General features: G+C 36.3%; 5 protein-coding genes across 11 annotated transcripts; 4 read left to right on the forward strand and 1 right to left on the reverse strand.

The window, feature by feature from the left end:
• The first annotated feature begins 112 nt into the window (after positions 1-112).
• LOC17888247 (transcription factor PIF4) lies at positions 113-3,062 on the forward strand. Of its 4 annotated transcripts, none has more exons than XM_023785263.1 (7): positions 113-651; positions 1,007-1,080; positions 1,159-1,840; positions 1,948-2,028; positions 2,152-2,217; positions 2,293-2,607; positions 2,731-3,062. In XM_023785263.1, the coding sequence occupies exons 2-7, from the start codon at positions 1,016-1,018 to the stop codon at positions 2,827-2,829; spliced, it is 1,308 nt and encodes a 435-aa protein (XP_023641031.1). In that variant the 5' UTR covers positions 113-651; positions 1,007-1,015; the 3' UTR covers positions 2,830-3,062. The 4 variants fall into 4 exon arrangements, with proteins under 4 accessions (XP_023641031.1, XP_023641032.1, XP_023641033.1 ...); XM_023785264.1 differs by having other exon boundaries at positions 113-599; XM_023785265.1 differs by having other exon boundaries at positions 118-651; positions 1,189-1,840.
• Positions 3,063-5,764: 2,702 nt separating this feature from the next.
• On the forward strand, positions 5,765-8,914 carry LOC17890473 (probable polyamine oxidase 2). Of its 3 annotated transcripts, none has more exons than XM_006294036.2 (9): positions 5,765-6,288; positions 6,596-6,711; positions 6,877-6,965; positions 7,055-7,168; positions 7,269-7,356; positions 7,473-7,558; positions 7,653-7,755; positions 7,845-7,942; positions 8,024-8,914. In XM_006294036.2, the coding sequence occupies exons 1-9, from the start codon at positions 6,249-6,251 to the stop codon at positions 8,760-8,762; spliced, it is 1,473 nt and encodes a 490-aa protein (XP_006294098.1). In that variant the 5' UTR covers positions 5,765-6,248; the 3' UTR covers positions 8,763-8,914. The 3 variants fall into 3 exon arrangements, with proteins under 3 accessions (XP_006294098.1, XP_006294097.1, XP_023639451.1); XM_006294035.2 differs by having other exon boundaries at positions 6,611-6,711; XM_023783683.1 differs by lacking the exon at positions 5,765-6,288 and adding an exon at positions 6,339-6,520.
• Positions 8,915-9,153: 239 nt separating this feature from the next.
• LOC17889639 (50S ribosomal protein L3-1, chloroplastic) lies at positions 9,154-10,156 on the forward strand. The gene has a single exon (XM_006294628.2). It carries the CDS (start codon positions 9,209-9,211, stop codon positions 10,022-10,024), a length of 816 nt encoding a protein of 271 aa, XP_006294690.2. The 5' UTR covers positions 9,154-9,208; the 3' UTR covers positions 10,025-10,156.
• Positions 10,157-10,409: 253 nt separating this feature from the next.
• On the reverse strand, positions 10,410-14,075 carry LOC17887845 (protein NPG1). 2 transcript variants are annotated; one of them, XM_023785082.1, is made up of 7 exons: positions 13,987-14,075; positions 13,738-13,834; positions 12,889-13,164; positions 12,539-12,791; positions 11,167-12,377; positions 10,938-11,085; positions 10,410-10,852 (listed from the first exon to the last, which is right to left on the reverse strand). In XM_023785082.1, exons 3-7 carry the CDS (start codon positions 13,060-13,062, stop codon positions 10,524-10,526), a joined length of 2,115 nt encoding a protein of 704 aa, XP_023640850.1. In that variant the 5' UTR covers positions 13,063-13,164; positions 13,738-13,834; positions 13,987-14,075; the 3' UTR covers positions 10,410-10,523. The 2 variants fall into 2 exon arrangements, with proteins under 2 accessions (XP_023640850.1, XP_006293776.1); XM_006293714.2 differs by having other exon boundaries at positions 12,889-13,172.
• A 3,536-nt stretch (positions 14,076-17,611) lies between these two features.
• On the forward strand, positions 17,612-19,559 carry LOC17890470 (probable pectinesterase/pectinesterase inhibitor 16). Its single transcript, XM_006293958.2, has 2 exons — positions 17,612-18,515; positions 18,665-19,559. Exons 1-2 carry the CDS (start codon positions 17,627-17,629, stop codon positions 19,333-19,335), a joined length of 1,560 nt encoding a protein of 519 aa, XP_006294020.1. The 5' UTR covers positions 17,612-17,626; the 3' UTR covers positions 19,336-19,559.
• Positions 19,560-22,968: the final 3,409 nt, after the last annotated feature.

Raw genomic sequence — 22,968 nt, forward strand, 5'->3', positions numbered from 1 at the left:
AATTTGGCTCATAGCAAAACTAAAGATAATTATTCTCAGAGCAAAACAAAGAAGTATAGGAGAAAGGTGTAGACAAAAAAAAATAATTAAAAAGCCATAGACCATGACAGTATAGGATATGACAAAAACACCCTCAAATCATTGTAGTCAGAGTGTGTGTTTTCAGATAAGGTACAGATAAGAAACCACCTCTAGAAATCGAGCAATAGATCTCATTCGCTCAACTCGTGCGTCCCACTGATTCCAACATAATGTCCCAGAACTCTCCACGTGGCGTTCATTACAAGATATTGAAGGTACTGTTGTCCTTAGAGAATCATTATCTCCCCCTCGCTGTAATGTAATGTAATCCACTCTTTATGCTAATTATTCCTGTCGCTTTCTGTCTGTATAGTGTATACCCCAAAAAAAAGAAGTTCTCTCTCTCTCACTCACTCATCTTCGTCTCTGTTTCTTTCATGTTTTTTATGAGTGAGTCTTCTCAACAAATCTTCTGGTCTCTTTGGTTTTTATCTTAGAGTGAGAGAAACAAGATAGAGTGGAGAGAGAGAGAGAGATACAGTTGTGTTGGGCGTGGAACTTGGACTTCCACAGATCAGGTATCCATCTTCTCTTTCAACTTCTGATTCGTCCAGAAGCTTTCCTAATCTGGTCAGTACTCTGTACTCTTTCTTAAACGGACTTTTTTTTTTTTTTTAAACATGTTGCTATATCTAGAAATGACTCTTTTTCTAAGCCTACTTCCTAGATTGCTGGAATATAAAAAGATTACTTGAGAACGAGAACCTCATGGACTTGCTTTAAAATTAATTAATTTTTTAATCATCTATAATGATTATAGTAAATATACTATTTGAGACTCGATCTGAATTATAAAATTCCGACTTGTCCGTCCGTGTATCTCTCTTAATCATAAGTTATCATTAGCTCTGTTCACTTACATCAAATATATATTCTGAGCTTAATAAAAACGTTTTTATTTTGTTCCCTTTTGAAATGTCTCCAGAGATCTGACATGGAACACCAGGGTTGGAGTTTTGAGGATAATTATAGTTTGTCCAATAATAGAAGATCCATAAGGTATCTATATACTATATTAATCTTTGATCTGATGTTTTCATTTAGCATTTTACTTACAAAAATACCTATATTTTATAGTCTATGCATGTTGTCTGTATTTCTGACTAGGCCACAAGATGAACTAGTGGAGTTGTTATGGCGAGATGGGAAAGTGGTTTTGCAGAGCCAAACTCATAGGGACCAAACCCAGACCCAGAAGCAAGATCATCATGAAGGAGCCCTAAGATCCAACACTTTTCTTGAAGATCAAGAAACTGTCTCTTGGATCCAGTACCCTCCGGATGAAGACCCATTCGAAACAGACGACTTCTCCTCCCATTTCTTCTCAACCGTAGACTCCATCCAGAGACAAACCTCAGAGACGGTTAAGCCCAAGCCCGTTCCTGACCCTCCTCAAGTCATGGCTAAGACTAAGGCCGGTTCTGACCATCCTCAAGTCATGCCTCCTCCTAAGTTTAGGTTAACTGATTCATCATCAGGAAACATGGAACTAGGAAAGGAACAGTACTCTGTGACGACCGTTGGACTTAGCCATTGCGGGAGTAACCCATCCCAGAGCGATCTCGATGTCTCAATGAGTCATGCTCGGAGCAAAAACATAAAAGAAAAGCTTTATCCGAACGCAAGTTCCTCATCAGGTGGCTCCTCTGGTTGCAGCTTTGGCAAAGATATCAAAGAAATGGCTAGTGGAGGAAGCATAACAACAGACCGTAAGAGAAAACACATAATGGACACTGATGAATCTGTGTCTCAATCAGATGTATGCTTTAACTTTTGACTCGTGAGGATAAGTTCTTGAAAACGTTTTTAAAATTTTCAGTGTACGTTGCTCAGAGTTCTTGATTGTTTATATAATACGTTTTGTAGGCAACCGGTAACAAGTCGAACCAACGATCAGGATCAACACGAAGGAGTCGAGCAGCTGAAGTTCATAATCTCTCCGAAAGGGTACTGCATCGGTTCATCTATATATGATATAATATAGTTTAATGTTAGAAAGATCACACATCATTCCGACCAAGAAAAAACCGATACAAAACTCTGTTTTTCTTCTTTTCTAAATTTATATAGAGGAGGAGAGATAGGATCAATGAGAGAATGAAGGCTTTGCAAGAACTTATACCTCACTGCAGTAAAGTAAGAGTTACTAAATCGAATCTAAAATTGAGATTTGATTAGTTCATTGGTGTAATATTTGGTTTGTCTTTGTAGACTGATAAAGCTTCGATTTTGGACGAAGCCATAGATTATTTGAAATCACTTCAGTTACAGCTTCAAGTGATGTGGATGGGGAGTGGAATGACGGCGGCTCCGATGATGTTCCCCGGAGTACAGCCTCCGCCGTTCATACGTCAGATGCAGATCCCCGTACCGTTACCTCGATTTCCGGTTCTGGGTAGGCCTGCAATTCAGAACAATCCCGGTTTAGATAGTCAGAACCCGGTACAAAACCAGGTCTTCTCTGACCGGTTTGCTAAGTACATCGGTGGCTTCCCACAGATTCAACAGATGCAGGCCGCGTCTCAGGTAAGGCCAATACGGCACAGAGTATATATGGGTTATATCATTAATACGAAGCCGTACGTACCACTTGACTGTTTGAAACGACGTAGTTTATCTGATACGCTGTGGTTTAAAAAAAAAACTCAGGCGATGGAGATGATGAGATTTGGGTCGCCGGCGGGACAGCAAAGTCAACAACCGTCTGCGCCGACCAAGACCACCGAAGGTCCTCGTTTGGACCACTAGGGTTTGAAGTGTCACTTCTTCCTTCTATTTTTTTTTTGGGTATGTTTGCTTATAACTTTCTGAACATAAAATTAAAACGTTCTAAGAGATGTAATATTATAGAGTACAACAACGTACGTACAACCTCTTTTACGTTATTTTCTGTATATGCGAGTTTTACAATATGTCAAAGTGATATGAGATTTTTGTAAAGGGATGTGAGGATTTTGTAATTGTGGAAACTTTGGAATGAGGATCTTGTTATTGTTCGTTGAAAAAAACAATTATAATGTAACATGATTGTCTAAAATTATAGAGATGGGAAAAGGCAAGTCACATGTGATGGGGCAGATTTCAATGAAAGAGTCATCTGTCAAGTGTCAAATTATACAAGTTTTTAGCCATGTGCTCATCTGGTCACAATCTATTTTAGCAATTATTGAGTTAAATATCTTAGATATTTTTTGAACAGTCGAAAGATTAATGTATAGTTTATTCGAAAGCCTAAAAACAGTTGATAGAAAGTGGAACCGATCAAAGGTCAATACAGACACCCCAGACGTTTTATTTTTTCGTCGAACAACAGCATAACATTATTTTTTTGTGGCAAAACAAAAAAGTGTAGAATAGTACAAACTAAAAAGGATGAAAAATAATAATTGGAATTGTATATAAATTTTATTATATGTTAGGTTTACTAGTCTAATTCAAATTATGATTCATTAAATACGTGTTTTAAACCAAACTGCTAAGATGAGTTTCTTAACTTTCTTTCATTTAGGTTGACAATTTGTTTCTTTTCTATGGATATGATTTTAGTGGTTAATTTATAATTGAGGCTTTTGTGTTTGATCGACCGAGCCAACATATCTTCAGCTGTTCCTTTAGGACAACTTTATAAGGAGTATCTCCAATTTTGCAAAGAAAATATCTTATGTAAAATCTTTTCTTTAGAAAATTGGAGTATTTTTGCTTTTTAAGATACCTCTATAATATTAGTCTTATATTTCTTTCTTTTTTTCTTTTCTTATGTGGTCTATTTTTACTTTTATATTTTTTGTTTTTTCAGTTGAAAACAGTGATGGTGTGTGGCAAAACATCAAAATCTCGTTAACAGTTTTCGTTTATTTGTTCGTTGGATGATCGAACATAACTACATGTGTCCCTTTTAGTCACTTTCATGGTGTTACGTCATAAAAGTTTTATAAAAAACGTCATGCTTGGTAAAAAGGTATTTGGAATAAAATTTCCACGGTGGTTTATAATTTATATTAGAATCAAATACAATTTATTGTCTTAAGGACTTCATATAGATATCTTTATGGCAATTGAGGAACTTCGACTTTTGACCAGAGATAGAATTTGAGTCTCGATTCACCTCAAGTATCTCGATTTAAAATTGTATTCAGTTAAGCCAAGGAACTCAATCACAAGAACACAAAGTTATTGAAATTGTTTAAGTATGTTAGCTTGTTAAATTTGTTCTTATTCAGTTTGTAATTTTCTCCCTAACGCTTATGTAACTCTTCAAAACCCCCTGTTTGATAGTTCACTGCTTAAATTATTTAATTAAGGCTCAATCATCACTGTGATGATATGCAAGTAAGATCGTTATGATATTGGAGAACTAGTGAAATTGCATGTGTATGTTTGAATTTTGATTAGAGTGTTAAATAGCGTGTCGTACGTAAAAATTGAGGGCATTAATCGATTGCAAGAAGTAAATCCTAGTTAGACTGATCATAATTCTCAACAATTATGTTTAATTAACTGGACACAACAATATGTTGTTGACAACCAAATAAAATCATACATATTTTGTGATCATTATCTCTTAAAGAACGTATTAATATCCACACAAAAACCACTAACACAGTAACGTCATATCAAAATCATTATAAACGTGGAGAGATTTTTTATTCAAAGAATTCCATTGTTACATTAAATATTGTCACATTAAACTCAGCCAATCAAGCCCAAAAATTCCAACCCCGAACAAATGTATGACATATCTCATATAATAATATTTGAAATTCCGTGATTAAGTAATTAGTTGTCAATCATACTAATACATAGAATTAAAACTAAAGAAATTTGTTAGATTTATAACTAATATAAATTGATGAATAAAAACCAGTCTACGTGGCAACACTTGGGTAAAAAGTTTTGATTTTGAATTCTTACCAAACTCAAGGGAAACGTCTAGAAAGTTGTGTATATCAAAAAAATCACGTTGTCGCATTAATAACAAAACTATTGTCTTAACGATGCAAAATATTTATTATTTACCAGATACAGACAAAATAGCTGGCGTGTTGAAACTATTGATTTTGATGGACAACGTATAATTGCATGACACGTGCTCCCTACTGGACCACTTGGCCTGATAAGTTACGTAAGTTATCAAGGGTGCCCAGTCGAACACGTGATTTCCACTCCCTCAAATTCACACAATATTAAACTAAAAATAATAATATGAAAACATATATGATATTAACAAAAAAATTATTTAAAATTGATCAGTATATATAGAATATTAAAGCTATTAAAAAATCATATTTAAGTTATATAACATGTAATTGAGTTTTATTTTGTGGTATTGTTTGATCAATAATATCTGTATTATCAATAGTAATGAAAATATTGTAGTGTATTTAATTCTTTTATTGATGTTGTTCAAAACACTATTTGGTAGAATATCTTAATAATATTGAGCTCTTTTGATATTAAGATGTAAATATGAATTTTCAATCAGGAAAGTAGTAACATGTTTTTTTAATTTAATGGTAAAATATACTCATAATAAATAAAAATAATTAAATGAAAACAAGAAACCTAGTGTCCAATAAGAAAATTATCAAATTATAGTGATAACTGAGGGAGCTTATGCGATATTATATATTACACAACCTAACCTACTTTACCGACCCATACGACTCCAATAGCCTTCAGAAAATAAAAAATCTCTCCTTTTTATTTTTGTTGTTGTCTCTCTCTCTCTCTCTAGAAGTCTCTGTTTTTTCATCTTTCTCGCTCTCTCTCTCTCTCTAGTAATCAACCTCGCCTTTGCTCTTTCATCTCGTTTCTGGGATTTTGTTATTTGTTGGCCTCCCATTGTTAGCCTGAATTACGCTTCCTATCTCGCCGATCGTCGTAGATCTACGCTGCTATTGGCCGGCTGAGTAAATCAGAGTGAACACAGAAAAAAAAAAAAAAACAGAGGGGGGCTTAAAAATCCTGAAGAAAAGAGAAATCGCATGAATTTGTTTGGAAGCCTGATCTTTTCATCTTCGATTTCGAGCCACTTCACGACTTGTCTTCTTATCTTCATCCTTCATTTTTCTCCCCAGCTTAATAGTAATAATAATAATAACAATAGTAATCGTAATTCTAATAATAATCTCGAGAGTAATCGTTTGATCTATTGAAGCAAACAAATCATGGAGTCTAGGAAAAATTCTGATCGTCAAATGCGTAGAGGTATTGTTTTCTTCATCCTCCCTCTGAAATTTCGGATTTTTAAATTGTTTGTGGATTGTGTTTGTTGATGCATATGATGAATCCATCCAGGGTTCTTCTTCTTCTTCTAGATTCTAATCTGGGTTATTTGGTTTACTTGTTTTTGTTTTTGGGTGCTCGATTTTGCCCTCGTGCTTATTTCTCTGTCGGTGTTTTGGCTGTATTTGCTGATTGCCACAAGTTTTTATTGTTGGTGGGGTTTAAGTCCTTGTTTAATCCGTAATTTTTAATTATTGGATTTGAACGGTCGTTGATTCTTGTGTGACAGCTAATTGCTTTTCAGCTGGTGAGAGGATGAAGACAAGGTCACCGTCGGTGATTGTCATCGGAGGTGGTTTTGGTGGAATCTCTGCTGCTCGCACTCTTCAAGATGCTTCTTTTCAGGTTTCTGATTTATACACAACCACTGCTCTTTCAAGTTTTTTATGTTTTATACTATCTCCTCCTAACAACTGTTTTAATGACCTCTCTGGGCAGCTTGGGTTCATGTTTTCTTCTAGAGTGATCATCATGTCTTTCTCACGGTGTGATTCTTTGATTGTGTTTTAGGTTATGGTGCTGGAGTCTCGTGACAGAATCGGTGGACGAGTTCACACTGATTACTCATTTGGTTTTCCTGTTGATCTTGGTGCATCATGGTAATGACACGGCTCTTTAATCTTTTCAGTGGATGATGTTTTTGTTTTTTGGTGAACTTTGCTGACATAGCAACATCGTTTTGTCACAGGTTGCATGGAGTATGCAAAGAGAATCCTCTGGCACCAGTTATTGGAAGACTGGGGCTGCCCTTGTATCGTACTAGCGGTGACAATTCGGTCTTGTATGACCATGATCTCGAAAGGTTTGCTTAAATATTCCGGTTTTTTAATCTCCCTCTTCTGTTTCTTTTAACTCTTGTTTGACACCTTGAAACTCACACTGCAATTCTTTGGTTTCTGAAGCTATGCTCTGTTTGATATGGATGGCAACCAAGTTCCTCAAGAGTTGGTGACTGAAGTTGGCATAACTTTTGAGCATATTTTGGAAGAGGTATGCCCATCACATTCATTTATTTTTCTTCTTTCATATTCCCATTCTCATATTTTTGATGTTGCAAGTCTTTGTTTTATGCTCATCTTAACTAGTTTCGTCTTTTGCAAATACAGATCAATAAAGTCAGGGATGAGCAGGATGCAGACATGTCAATTTCTAAGGCTTTCTCAATTGTCTTTGCTAGGAAACCCGAGTTGAGGTTTGTAAACATAATCTCCCACTTTTTTTATTTCTTTAGTCGATGCACTTTTGTTTGCTTGGTTTCATGTTTGAATTTGAATTTCCACATCCAGGTTAGAGGGTCTTGCACACAATGTACTTCAATGGTATGTATGCCGCATGGAAGGATGGTTTGCCGCCGATGCTGAAACCATCTCTGCAAAGTGTTGGGACCAGGTTTGTTACATAGTACATACTGTTGGAGTTGATGGTTTTAGTACATACTGTTTCCTGGTTCCTGGTTTAACATTCTGAGAAATGTGCAGGAGGAATTACTGCCTGGTGGACACGGTCTTATGGTTAGAGGTTATCGTCCTGTCATCAACACGCTGGCAAAAGGTCTTGATATCCGAGTAGGCCACAGGTAAGCCTTGCGTTTTTCAAATAGTTTTGACATTCGCTCAGTGTTTTGCGGTCATAACCTTGGTGTTTTTCCTTATCTCAGGGTTACTAAGATTGTAAGGCGGTACAATGGAGTGAAGGTAACGACAGAAAACGGGGAAACATTTGTTGCCGATGCTGCAGTCATTGCTGTTCCTCTTGGAGTTTTGAAATCCGGAACCATAAAGTTCGAACCAAAGCTACCAGAGTGGAAACAAGAAGCAATCAACGACCTGGGAGTAGGTATCGAGAACAAGATTATACTACATTTTGAGAAAGTCTTCTGGCCGAAAGTAGAGTTTCTAGGAGTGGTAGCTGAAACCTCCTACGGTTGCAGTTATTTTTTGAACCTGCACAAGGCCACGAGTCATCCAGTCCTGGTTTACATGCCGGCTGGTCAGCTCGCTAAAGACATCGAGAAAATGTCTGATGAAGCAGCTGTTAATTTTGCGGTCTTGCAACTCCAGAAAATTCTCCCCGATGCATTGCCTCCGGTACAGTATCTTGTATCAAGGTGGGGATCGGATGTGAATTCACTGGGATCTTATAGCTATGATATCGTGGGCAAACCTCATGATCTCTACGAGAGGCTTAGGGTTCCAGTGGATAACTTATTCTTTGCCGGTGAAGCGACGAGCTCAAGCTTCCCGGGCTCGGTTCACGGCGCATATTCAACTGGATTGATGGCAGCTGAAGATTGTAGGATGCGAGTTTTGGAGCGGTATGGTGAGTTGGATCTGTTTCAGCCTGTGATGGGCGAGGAAGGACCTGCCTCTGTTCCTCTTCTTATCTCTCGTCTTTAAACCCAATCATCAGTCATCGTTTTACTAGAAAGAACCTCTAAAGTGATGATGGATTGGCTTGTGTCTTAATTTGAAACCATAATTATTCTTATTTTCTCGGTGTTGTTTGAACATTATATGATTATATCCTTGTGAGAATCATCATTTATATATATTTTGACAATCACCTCACTTGTGCTAAACTTATATAAACACTAATTCCAAAGGTGGTTAAATTGAACATGAGAAGAAATTAAGAACGAGATGAAGAAAAATTTGAATTTTCAGGGCCGATATTGCAAAAAGGAATCCACAATGTGTTGTAAATATTAGTATCTACAAGGGTATAATAATAAATTTCGTAAAATTTGTAATTAGATTGGAGAAGAAAAGAAGATAAGAGAGTGGGCACAGAGCTCTATCCTCTTAGAGTTTCTTCTTCTTCTCAGTGTGGGTATCTTGGGACAATGGCGATGGCTATGGCGGTTGTTTCTTTCCCATCTCTACTCAACAAATCGACTTTATCCTCATCTCTCTTCACCCCCACCTTCCTCCCAGCGAAATCCTCTTCACTTGTCATCAAATCGTCACCCAAAACCAGATTCGTTGTTTCAGCATCCATGGAAGCTGGAATCGGAGTAATGGGTTCGAAGCTCGGTATGATGAGTTTCTTCGAAGACGACGGCACAGTCGTTCCAGTAACAGTCGTCGGATTCCGCGAAGGCAACATCGTAACCCAAATCAAAACCCTAGCCACCGACGGTTACGACGCGGTTCAAATCGGTTACCGTCGACTACGAGACAAGAAGCTAACCAAACCGGAAATGGGCCATCTCCAAAAAGCCGGTACGATCCCAATGAGACATCTGCAAGAGTTCAGGTTAGTAAACGTGGAAGGATTCGAGACGAACCAGAAGCTCGTGTTCGACGAGATATTCAAAGAAGGGGACTTCGTTGACGTGGCTGGGACGACGATTGGGAAAGGGTTTCAAGGAGGAATCAAAAGGCATAACTTCAAGAGAGGTCAGATGACTCATGGTTCCAAGAGTCATCGTGCTTTGGGTTCGATCGGTGCTGGTACTACTCCCGGAAGGGTTTACAAAGGGAAGAAGATGCCTGGGAGAATGGGAGGGACGAGGACCAAGATCAGGAAGCTTAAGATTGTTAAAGTTGATAAGGAGCTTAACGTTGTCATGATCAAAGGTGCTTTGCCTGGTAAGCCTGGCAATCTTCTTCGCATTACTCCGGCTAAAATCGTCGGTGTTAATATCCCCAAGAGCTAGTAGAGAGACTACCAGACTTGTTTTGTTTTGTAATGTTTGACTTTGTTTCTCTTTCTATTTATTATAATTATTGTAATCGAAATGGATTTTGGTGTTGAAATTTGTAGAATTGCTAAATCTCAGTTTCGTCTATAGAAGAAAAGAAGTATAGAGATTATAATCATAGCCTTCTTGCTTTTGCATCACCTCGATAATGTTAGTTTAGGTGTCCAAACTCTTGCTCAGAGCTGGCTCTTTGACAGATTCACTAGTCTGGCAATCTTTTTCTTGTTCAATTAAGGCCTTGTCGACCAGTAGTGAAAGATGTCTAACATCGAATTCACACTTCTACAGATATGATAATGCATCTTTACAAGTAAATTTGGAAAAATACTCTTTCTATTTCTTGGAACGTGAAAAAACATATATTTAGTTTAAGGGGTTAAAATTGTACATGATATGATAAGGAAAAAAAAATGAACATATAAAATATAAATCTTTATGATACGTTTTTGGGATTTTAAAGAATGGTTGAGAAGCTTTCAATAGGATCAGACTCTTCAAGCATAGAAGCAGCTTGGAAGCAATCAGTAGCATCAGCTATACGTCCATCAGATTTATGAACCATTCCTAGGTAATACCAAGCTTTTCGGTTTGTCGGATCAATCCTCAATGCATCAGAAAGCAAGCTTCTCGCCACGGGGAGAGTCGGCTGATGATCTTTCCCTCTTTCAGACAACAATGCTCCAACCGCTACTTTGCAAGGAACCGATGATCCGTCTAGTAATAAACCGTCTAAGAAGGCTGCTAACGCGGCTTTAAACTCCTTTCGTCCTTCCCACATTCGACCTGATCATCCCAAGGATTCAAACCGAATTTGAGTAAATCAAGAATTGGATTCTAAGTGATTAGTTAAATGGGTTCTTGTTCTTGCCTTCTGTATGCAGCATCGAAGCAGAGTATTGTTTCAGCTCGCCGGCCTTTTTCAGGCAGACTTCCACGTCATTCCAGTGCGAAAGGCTTGAGTAAAGATAAGCCAAGCCATGCCACACTTCAAACTCATTCACTTTGTCTTCCTCCATCTGTTATTGTAAAATGTTTTCTTCAATAAAAGAAGAAGGTTTTGATTGATGATCTCAATAGATTAAAGAAGATTTAGAAACCTGAGAGAGAGTTCTGAGAGGTCCGAAAGATTTCCTTTGCGCTTGAACCAATGCAAGAAGGTAACGATAAGTCTCTACAGCCTCTGTTGGATTTGACTGAGAGATTTTCAGCTTTGCTTTAAGTCTCAAGAGAGGTCCTTGATCCCACTTTGCCGTTTCATCTAAAGCAGCATCGGTCACAACTTCAGCTTCTGAAAACCGTTGCTGAGCCGACAAAACAAGAGCGAGAAATCTCCATCCTTTTAACACCGACCCTCCCGTGGCATCGATGAACTCTTTGGCGTAACGCGATGCAGCTTTTAAGTTCCGTTGCTCCGCGTATTGAACACCTAACTCAAAGATCAAATCAGGATTGTTGTGCTCAAAAGCTATAGCACCATCTAATGCTTTCAATGATTCTGATTGAAGCCGAGATCTTTCGAAATCCGATGTGGGAACTTTCGCTTGTTTCCCTAAGCAAAGTCCTAGCATCCTCAAACCAACGCCTTTCAGATGCTCATCCATGCCTTGTGCATTGTTTATAGCTCTCTGCGCATAACCCGAACCTTCTGCAGCTAAAGAAGGCTCTTCACTGCAAAGCTTAGCAGCTAACAAAAGAGCCACAAGATCATCAGGTTGTTCGTGTTTATGCAGAGACTTTCTAAGAAGGTTAACTGCAGCACTGTTTTGACCTGCTGCACTATAAGAAAGAGCCAAAGTGTTCCAACGCTCAATACGGCTAAACACACCAGGCATTACTTCTTCAAGCTGCTTGGCGAGAACCGATGTCTGACTACATAAAGATAACGCAAAGGTAAGGTGCTCAAACACAGACGGATCCCATTTCGCTTTCCCGAGGTTGAATTTCTTTAAAAGAATCATTAGAAGAAGAATGGCTTCTTCTAAGTTGTTTCTAGGTATGTACGAGCCCTCGATCTGAGAACCTAAGCTCGGTGGACTCGCTTCGACTCCAGAATGTAGAAGAAAGACTGCAAAATCTTTCTGAATCCTTGCACAACAGTCATTATCAAGATTCCATTGGCTTAGAAGCGCGCGTCTATAAGCGGCTATCGCTTCTTGGTAGTCACCAGATTCTTTCCACAGCGCAGGAAGTAGTTCAACGGCGTGGCTAACGGTTTCTTGAAGTTTGTTATCCACTTGAGCATCTGGTATCCCTTGCTGGAATATTTTCTCAACAGAATCAAGAACGCTCCTGCATTCGTGTGCGGCCTCTGCAGAATAAAACAACCAGCCAGGAAAGATTCAGATTCAAAGACTGTACCAAGATCAATGCTCTCAGATTTACCACATTGTCAAACTGTCATGTACATTTATAAGATGTAAATGTGAAAAGCAAACAAAATGAGGCTCACACATAAAAGAGAGAAATTACCGGTAATTCTCCCAAGCTTTTGAAGGGATTTGGCTTTCAAGTAGATAGCTTCAAGGACCAAGTTAGCAGCATGTTGGGAAACTAACTGCTGGGGTTCACGGGGACGGTTTTTCTTAGTAGCTGGTTTCTCAGGAGGCACAGAAACCTGTAACCGCTGGATAGCTGCTTGAAGGTCAATACCTTCAAAGACACGAAGTGCGCCTTCTAAATTCCCTCTTTGGTATTCCAGTCTACCAAGAAGTGCTCTTGCTTCCTGTAACCACAGAAAACAAACAAAAAGCGAAAACTAAAGACTAATAATCCTTTTCTTCAATAAAAAGTTGGATTGATGGGAAGTCATTAAAAGAAACCTCGAAATTGAGAGACAATCCTTCTCTCAAAGAAGATTCAGCTTCTTGGATGTTTCCTTCATCAAGCTTAGCTTCAACCTCAGTTGTTTTCATGCAAATCCCATTTGCACATAGTTGTCTGATGATCTCATCATCCCCATTCTCGCTAAATTCCCCTGACTGATTCCCGAGCATACTGTTTCACCTTTCAGACTCTCTATCTCTGACTCTCTCTCTGTCTTTCTCAAATTCTCTACCTTTTCAATACTCCAAACATCAATCCACCGTAACTAGCAACTGCATCACTTGGAAACAATAAATAACATGATTTTTTTTTAAGTCAATGCAATTTTCTTGCTTACATGATCAAAAAAAAAAAAAACATTGTAAAGAGAAGAAGAACATTTTTTTCTGGAGACAAAGCCAAGAATCGAAATCATTATCATGAAAGGACCCACCAAATATGGAAGCTCAAAAGACAAAAGGAAGAAGAAGCAATTCTTCAACTTTGTCATCTTTCTAACTTTTTTTGTTTTGTTTTTGTTTTTAGCTCTTTCAACTTAAAGAGGAATCGTTCGTTATTACTAGTACCTTAAACAATTCGAGACGAGCTACATTCCTTTGATCTGAGTTCATCACATCAGCAAAATTGACAAAATGAAATTCAAAAAATTTCTTGTTTGTTCCGAATTCAACCAAAAAGATTTGCAATGCGGGTCCTTAATAATAAAGTGCAACCTAGTAAAGGTTTCGGAAACAATGATGAAAATCGAACCTCGCAGATATTTTCAAATCTGTTTCGTTTCGTTTCGATTCGATCAGGAAATAAAAACAAAAAGCCAATTCCGTGGGAGAATGAATCTATCGTACCTACGATCATCCGCTTCATGGTTCCTCCAGACAGCCGATCGAATCAAGAAGACGAAGAAGAAGCTGCACTGACGAATTTTGCGGCGAGGATTCGGATCTGAAAGATGAAAGACAGAAAGAAATTTAAAAAAAAAATAATTAGAAAGAGAGGACACTTTTTGATCTTTGGGTTTTAATTTGTTTATTCTAAGAATGTGTTTTTAAAAATAATATAAAAAAGGCGAAACGGAGTATTCTTAGGAGCCGTACGTGCTTCCGATGTTGCACAACGTCAACGTGAACGGGGCAGAGGAAATAGAAGAAGACAACACCCAAACAAAACACAACAGCAACACAAAGACCACTGTTTTGTTTTGTCTTAAATCTCTCCCTCCCTCTCTTATGTAATTTCCCATGTTCAACAGGGGTATTATTGTCTTTCCGTCGGTTATTAAGGTAAAAAAGCTCTTGAGACCAAACCTTTTAGTTCAGCAAGAGGTTTCACGCGCCACTCATGGTATTTGTCTAGGTGCAACATGGTCTAACTAATTAGTCTAGTTGACAAAAGAAAATTAGTCTTTAAGACTATAAAAAAATTGGTTGATCGCTGCAACGAGCTTTTCAAGTCTGTTGAAATCTAAGTTTTCCTTGTTTTTTTTGTATTCTGGTAAAATTCATTACATGATTTACGCAAATAAAACAACACATAATATAACACATAACACAAGTGGCATAATCATGCATACATAACATATGTGACATACCTTTAGATAATAATGCCCATTTGCCACATGACCTAGAGATCTGTTTTAAAGGGATTATCATTTACCAGTCACTACTTATCTAAATATAAGTTCCTCATTTGTATTAATCTCAATTTAACATTATTATAATAATATTGGTTAGATATACATGGTGAGATGCTCTAAAAGGCGACCCAAAAATAAATGTGACATACGCATATATATAGGTACCACGTCGGAAAATATATGTAGTCTTTATAGATTGATTGATGGAATGTTTCACTAGTATTTGCTTAGAAATTTGAATTTCAGTTGTTTTTGGTTTATATATTGTACGCTACTTGATTCGCCATGAGATACACTGTGTAATCTTTAATTTACGCACAACTTCTTCACAAATCATATTGATACGATCTTCATTATCAAAGAGAAAACAAATTATTTTCGGTTAAACCGTACATGTTGATTGGAAAACATTGGTTCGTAGCAACAAGGAGTTCAGTTGTTGTTCAGTTAAGATGGATCAAATTGGTTCACCATGGTTCGTAACTGGGGACATAACTTAGAGATTATAATTGCAAATAGAAAGCGATATTTGTCTGTTTCTTTGTCAGTTTTAGTTTGGAGAATATGAAATCTCAAATTTAGTGGAGAAAATAATTGAAGATATGTAACTAGCTAGAGTTCCACAAACCCACATAATGTAGTAGGTTATTGTTACAAAGGGTGCAAGGACCTCTTGGATTCAAATAATTTGCAAGGTTTAAAAAATTACTTTTTTTGTTAACAATTCATTCACTTATCACATTAAAATTTGCAAGATTGGTTTTTGTTATTAATAGAAATTTATTAACTTAAAGTACATATATGTTAGTTTTGTATTCAAATCACTGACTGTCCTTTTCGTCACTCTCCTTTGGCATTGGGAAACTTTTAAAGCTTAAACGTAAGGCCTCCATGAGTTTGTCCTAATTCAAAATTATTTAAGTTAGTTCTTACGTATAGTCAATCATCAAATCATCTGCAGTTATATAATACTAACATATATCTATCTATCAGAAATACTTCATTGTTTTTCTTTATTATTATTATTATTATTATTATTTCATATATATATATATATACATGTATATATATATATATAGTCATTGAGTAATTATGTATTTTATTTATACACATAATAAGCTTAAATACAAAATAGACTACTTATTTTTTCTTCCATAGATCAACTAATTTGAATTATTTGTAGTACATTATTGCGTGAATTAGTTGTGAATGCATTAATTAGACAAGACCTAGACCTCTTGGCTTAACATATAGATATACGATTTCTTAAGTCATCGTATAAGTTAAGGGCATCTTCATTGGGGGTATCTTAGGAGGCTAAGATACCCCACTTTTCCAAAGAAAATCCTTATATAACATAGTTTCTTTGAAAAAGTGGGGGTATATTAGCCTCCTAAAATACCCCCAATGAAGATGGTATAAGAGACATGAATTTAGTGGCATCCTTATCAAACAATTATCGAAACAAAAAATATTAATAACAATTATATACTCATATATACTGCATATGCATACCAAATATTTTGTAAGTATATACGATGATTATATTTAAACAATTATGTGCATATATATATATATATAACCTTTTGGCTAAAATATTGTTATATCATTTGCATGAATATTATTTTCACAACAAGGTGTATTATGTTTTCCTTTTAATAACAGTGTTTTAAACACAAGTGTGTTTTCTTTGATCCCGAAGCTGCCAAGTGGGTGAGTAGTGGAGACGTCTCGTCGTTGAATTTTCTTTGAGGAGTCAATTAGATGGATCCCAGTTTCTTTGTCTGTTTTAGTTTGGAGGTATCATTTATCCATTATATGCACATCACGCAATTTTATTAATATAATTTTGTAACATTGAAACATATTTTCCAAGATATAACATAACGTTAAATTAAGCAGGTATAGATTTTTAAAAATAAGTTTTGGTTCTTTTCTTTTGTCACCAAGGAATCTTTTTGTTCTTTCTTTTTTTGCTTGCTTGTAATTCTAGCTTGATACGTATTATAAGTATATATTAGTTGCATTTACATATATCTTCTTTGTACTTATCAAATTGTTAGTACGTAACATCATACTTTATCCTATGGTTGAATAATGTTGTTTCCAGAACGTTTTTTTTTTTTTTTTTTGTAAGTTCCAAACATTTTTGTTTAGGAAAAGTTATTAGGAATTTATACGCGTTTTGCTTTAGAATGTTGCACTTTTGTTGGTCAATAAATAAATGATCTTCACTTAAAATGTTAACTTTTGCATGGATACAGATTAACTGTATTATACATAAATTAAATTACTAATATACTTTTATTCGCAAAAATAAAGCACATAGCTTATTGTAGATATACGTAGCTCTATGATTAAAAAGCAACAAATGGTTGTAAATACACACAGCCTGGCAATTTAAAGCCTGCTTTGTATTGCTTCACCCTTAAGGTTTAGGTTTAGGGAACTAATAACTTTATACAATATATGGAACAGAGTTCTTTATATAACCATAATACTTGGTGTGAAATGTTAAATTGATTGCATCAAGATAACCTTTTTCCTTTTGCATATAAATGAGATGACTGGTGACTTCCTCTATATCCTACCCGTACGCCAACCAGAAAATAAATAAATAAATCCAAAAAATCGTGTCCTACTTAATTATGTTTAAAATAAATCATAGATATAATTATGTGGAATTTAAACGAAGAAATAATAAAATCTCATGCTGGAGAGTAATCAATTGGTTCATCACAGATAAATAATGGATGATTAAGATCAGCTTGGTAAAACATCGTCAAAGGTTCTGTTACAGCACAAATCTTACAAAATCAGTAATCATCCGGATACAAGAGATTAAAGTAGGGACTATCTTATTATACAATAAAAATTAATATGGATGCATCACAGTATAACATTTCGGATATAAAGTACAAGTATTTGTGGTATGTGATATTGCTCGAAACTCAAGAGTCGTGTAGTAGTAGGAAATTAATTTACAACAACACAAAAATTAAGATAGTAACGAACATAAAAATGAAACTATATATACATGTATCACGGAGCTGCTTGCCAACACAACAACTCGCAAATCATTAAGTTTCATAATAACTATAATGGCTTTTTCATCTTCGATATCAAATCACAATATTCTAATTAAAGCACTCATGTTTTTGCTGGTCGTAAACTTCTTATACCTACTTCAAACGACTTCAGCTGTGACCAGTTCCGATTCCAACTCCCACTTCTCAAGATTCTCGAGACATCAAAGCTCACCATCATCAAGAACCAAAGAAGGGTTTCTCGCATCGGTTCAAGAGAGTAAGAACCATGCTCTCTTGGCTCGTTCTCTCGCTTTCAATCTCACTCTGTCTCATCGAACCCTACAAACCCACACGGTCGATCCCATCCACGACTGCCTCGAGCTGCTCGACGACACACTCGACATGTTGTCTCGCATCCATGCGGATAACGATGATGAAGACGTTCATACATGGCTAAGCGCAGCACTCACGAACCAAGACACCTGTGAGCAAAGCCTCCAAGAAAAATCCAATTCATACAAACACGGACCCGCGATGGATTTCGTCGCAAGAAACCTAACCGGTTTGTTGACTAACTCGCTTGACTTGTTCGTATCCGTGAAATCGAAACACGGGAGACTCTTGTCAGAACAGAACTCCATCCCTACGTTCGTAACTTCATCAGAGCAGCGGAGGCTTCTAGAAGCTTCGGTGGAGGAGCTGAAGGTTGATGCGGTGGTGGCTGCCGACGGAAGCGGGACACACAAAACCGTAGGAGAAGCGTTGTTGGCTACGTCATTGGCGAGCAGTACTGGGGGTAGGACCGTCATTCACATGAAAGCCGGGACATACCATGAGAACATCAACATTCCGACGAAGCAGAAGAACGTTATGTTAGTTGGTGACGGTAAGGGCATAACGGTCATTGTTGGTAGCAGAAGTAACAGAGGCGGCTGGACTACTTACAAAACTGCCACCGTCGGTAACTTTCTATAAATACTATCCTTTGATTATATCGGTTACGGTTTGTTAACGGTTTAATCATATTCTCTATTCTCGGTTTGGTTACTTATTTTAAATGATTTGGTACGGTTTGGGTTTTGATTTGATTCGGTTTGTTGATTTTGAAAGCCGCAATGGGAGAGGGGTTTATAGCGCGGGACATAACATTCGTGAACAACGCCGGGCCTCAATCGGAGCAAGCGGTGGCGCTCCGTGTCGGAGCAGATAAATCCGTCGTGTATCGATGCTCCGTCGTAGGATACCAAGATTCACTCTACACACACTCCAAACGACAGTTCTACCGAGAGACAGATATCTACGGCACCGTCGATTTCATCTTCGGAAACTCTGTAGTCGTGTTCCAGGCCTGCAACATCGTCGCACGTAAACCACTATCGGGTCAGAAAAACTTCGTGACGGCGCAAGGACGGACCGATCCGGGTCAAAACACCGGAATCTCGATTCAAAACTGTAAAATCACGGCGGAGTCGATGACTTATCTAGGTCGGCCGTGGAAGGCGTATTCGAGGACGGTGGTGATGCAGTCGTTTCTCGGCGGGTCGATTGACCCGTCGGGTTGGTCCCCTTGGTCCGGTGGTTTCGGCCTCAAATCTCTGTATTACGGTGAATACGGGAATACGGGTCCTGGATCATCGGTTTCGGGTCGGGTTAAATGGACTGGGTACCATTCGGCTTTGACGGTGACGGAAGCGGAAAAATTCACTGTGGCTGGTTTTATTGGCGGGAATATGTGGTTGCCGTCAACGGGCGTTAGTTTCGACTCTGGACTTATCAAGTGAGCTCGCTCGCTCTCTCGTTTGAATTATAATTCTCAAATTGTGATATATTTATTAATGTTGAACTGTGATTAAAGGTAATGGGTGTGATAAATAATTCTTAATTAATTACAACTGTGTGTTTATAATTTATATACTCCCTTTTCGTTTTATACTTTTGTATATTTGGGTGTAACCTTGGAAAGAAAATAAAACTTCTTCAATAAAACCTTTTAATGTCTTGCGGATTTGTTTATACTAATGTTTACATGTTAAACAGTCTTCTTAATTTGTTGAAGTAAACTGTAAGAAACTTATAGATTATTTACACACTAAACTTTGTGAATGCATGATTTTAAAGGATACAAACTATTGCATGTGGATAAGTGCTTAGCCCGTCCATCATGTGGTTTTGAAGCCTGCCTGCATTTTTATAAACGATGATAAATAGATTTTTAAAGCCCATTGTTATAGACCTATACCATGGAAACAATCCTGGATTATACATATGTTCTCTCTTCTTTTTTTTGGTCAACTTGTTTCTTTTGTTCTTTTCTGTTAATGAACGACCGAATTCAATTGTGATAATTATTGGTTTAGTAGTTTTTATAGAATTATTTGGTCAAATAGTTGGTATATGAATAAATAATATCTACATTAGTCCAGATATCAAAATACGCAAAATTAAAAACATACGATCGATATAAATACGCAAAATTAAAAACATACGATCGATATCTTTGACGTTTTCGGGGATATTTCATGTAAACGCCCAAAACTTGTCAAAATTATTTATGATACAGATTAGTTTGTATATCCTTTTTTACAACAAAATACTTCTAAAGCAGACTTATTGAAAACTTATATGAAAAATCAGGTATATTTTGGTCGTTTAAACCATGATTTGCAATTTTGCATCATAATGGAAGGATATGACGACCTTTCATTTTGACCACCATGAGTAATTAGTGTGGTTTATATACCATAATGTCCACATGTTACCAAAAAAGAGTTGTTTAACTCTTACCATATTAGTAGTTAATTAGCTAAGAATGATTTCTTCAACATTCTATATGTTTTGATCTTGTAAGCATGCAAGTTGAAAGGTGTATAGATTTTTCTTCTTCAAGTCTTCTAGTCCAAAAATTCGATACTAGTCATCTACATATAAACATATTGATTGCGCATGCACTAGCGAATGTGTATAAACACGTTGAAACTTGTAATATGTCTTAGCGAATAGACAGATTTTAAAAGTTAATTTTATATTGTGTGAGAGACTCTTTACCAACTAACCCCATATATATAATTGAAGAATAATAATTAAAAGAGTTTAGAATATGGTATAAATTAAAGAGATAATTAAAATTAGGCAGTGGTCTTCGTGTTGAGTATTAAAATCTTGCCTCTCTAACCATAGGCAAGATCGGCCCACCTTTTTTTATTTTTCCACGGTTCTGTTTTTATTTTTCCTTGACTCATTATTCAAATAATGACCTATATAATAAGATTTTGCATGTACGTGTGTATACGACGTATGTGTTCATTAAAGTTATCCCACGTGCAAACCGTTTCTAGTTTATGTTTTCATTAACAACGCCAAAATTCTCAGCCTTAGGGTCAATGGTTTTGTTTGATCTTTGTCGAGTTATTTATATTCTCATAACATTGGACTTCTCTTTGACGTTACTCAACCATAACAAACATAGTAAACAAGTTTTATAGTTTCACCATCCAACAATCCATGCAAGCATCAAGTTACAAACACACATGCACTATTCTTGAATCTTGAGTCATGGTGTGGCTCGTCGGATCATTATTTAAAGGTTTGAAAGATATATAAAGGAGAGCGCCGTCATGCTATTATCTCTATACTGGAGAAAGTAAATGAAACGGAACCACGTCAACGTCAGCAACAATTACAGAGTAAAGTCGCCGACAGTTGTAACGTCAAGCTTAATCAGCCGTCTTCTTCTTTTTTTACATAACGTAATAAATAAAGCTTAACACACACTTTAATTTGTCTTCTTACATCTGAAAAACATGGCGTAAGTGATGACGTGTCTTTTCACACGTTATGATTTTCAACGTCAGTGATCGATCAGTGTTACTATGTTTAGAACTCTCTTTCGTGAGTTTTAACATTTGTCACCTATATTACTGAGTGGCCAATATCATTTGTTCTTTAGGTTGGATATTTTAATCAACTAGGTTATATAGAAAGTATACCAAACGACGAATTATTAAGCTTTAAAGAAATTAAGAGAAGAATCAAAGAAAACGAACGGTGTAGAGTTGTAGTTAAATATTAATTAAAATGATTAGAACCAACAAAAACAAATTAAAAGATAAAGAAGATAAGAGAGAAAGAAAAGTTTGGGGGGGTGGGTAAAGGCCATATAGCCATGTGCCTTCATGTGGTGGTTGGCCCATCTTGTGTCCCCACGCTACCACTTCTTCAACTCCTTCTCTTTGTTACTTCTTAATAGTATTTGATTAATACTATATTGTTTATTCATTTGGTTTCACTCCTAATTATCAATTTTGTAAATTTCTTATCTCCTCAAACCTTGTTTCACCTTTATGCTAGATGTAATATTTGAAAGCTTATAGAAAACAATGTGGTATTCAAGGGAATTTTGGAGCTGAATTGTGAGAAGTAAAGGTGAAATATGAAAATTTGATAATGATGATACATACAAAATTAATTAATGGCGTGAAAAATACGTCCGGCGGCAAAGTGATAGGGAGAGAGAGTGATTAACACAAAAGAGATGGGACTAATGCTAAATTATAGCCTTAACCAAACACAAATCGTATTCCTTAAGTCTCTCTTCTCTTCTTTTTTTCTCTTCTCTTTTGGCTTCCATGAGTTGTCTTTTCTTATAAACTAGTTAGTAATATCTAGTGAATATTAAAATCATCATGTTGTCATCAAACCAATTTAATTATTATTCTAGATATACATAATTTTCTCCTATATATATATTTATATATTTTTAGTTGCTCTCTTGCATGGTGAATATTTTGTTATATCTTTGATCACTTTTTAGCACGTTTTATCTCTTGATGATGCAAGCGACTAATTTGATTAGGTTTAGTATTTACTTTTACGCCCTAAAGAATCATAGTTTATTAATCTTTCAATTTGGTTATTTGACGAACTAATATATAGTTCAAAATCCGGATTTGTATGAATGATATCGACAAAGTAATGAATCAGTCAATTGATTTTTTGGGATGGTTTTGTAATTTTCTCTTGCAATGATAATGATCAGCTTAATTAGATGTTTTCCACCATCATCACCATTCCATCTTAGTCGTCATTAATTGTCAACTAATGTTAACATAAATTCACATATATATATACATAGCTTACCTAATTAATATTTATCATAATAGTCTCTCTATTAGCTGGTCACGTTAGTTAATCCATACGCATTCGTCACTGAACTTAAACCTTTTTTTTATTAAAACAAACAAATAAACATGAAATCGTGGTTTGAATCTTATTCCATAATCTGATGTTTGCCCCTAATTGCTCCTTTTTCCGTTTATATATACACACAGCTAGGAACCAGATGCGCTTGATTAATTTGCGTTTTGTAAACATCTTCCGAATTAATTATAATTTTGTTGAATTAGTTGAGATGTATA

Source organism: Capsella rubella, unplaced genomic scaffold (assembly GCF_000375325.1).
Source record: "Capsella rubella cultivar Monte Gargano unplaced genomic scaffold, Caprub1_0 scaffold_4, whole genome shotgun sequence".
Taxonomy (NCBI): Eukaryota; Viridiplantae; Streptophyta; class Magnoliopsida; order Brassicales; family Brassicaceae; genus Capsella; species Capsella rubella.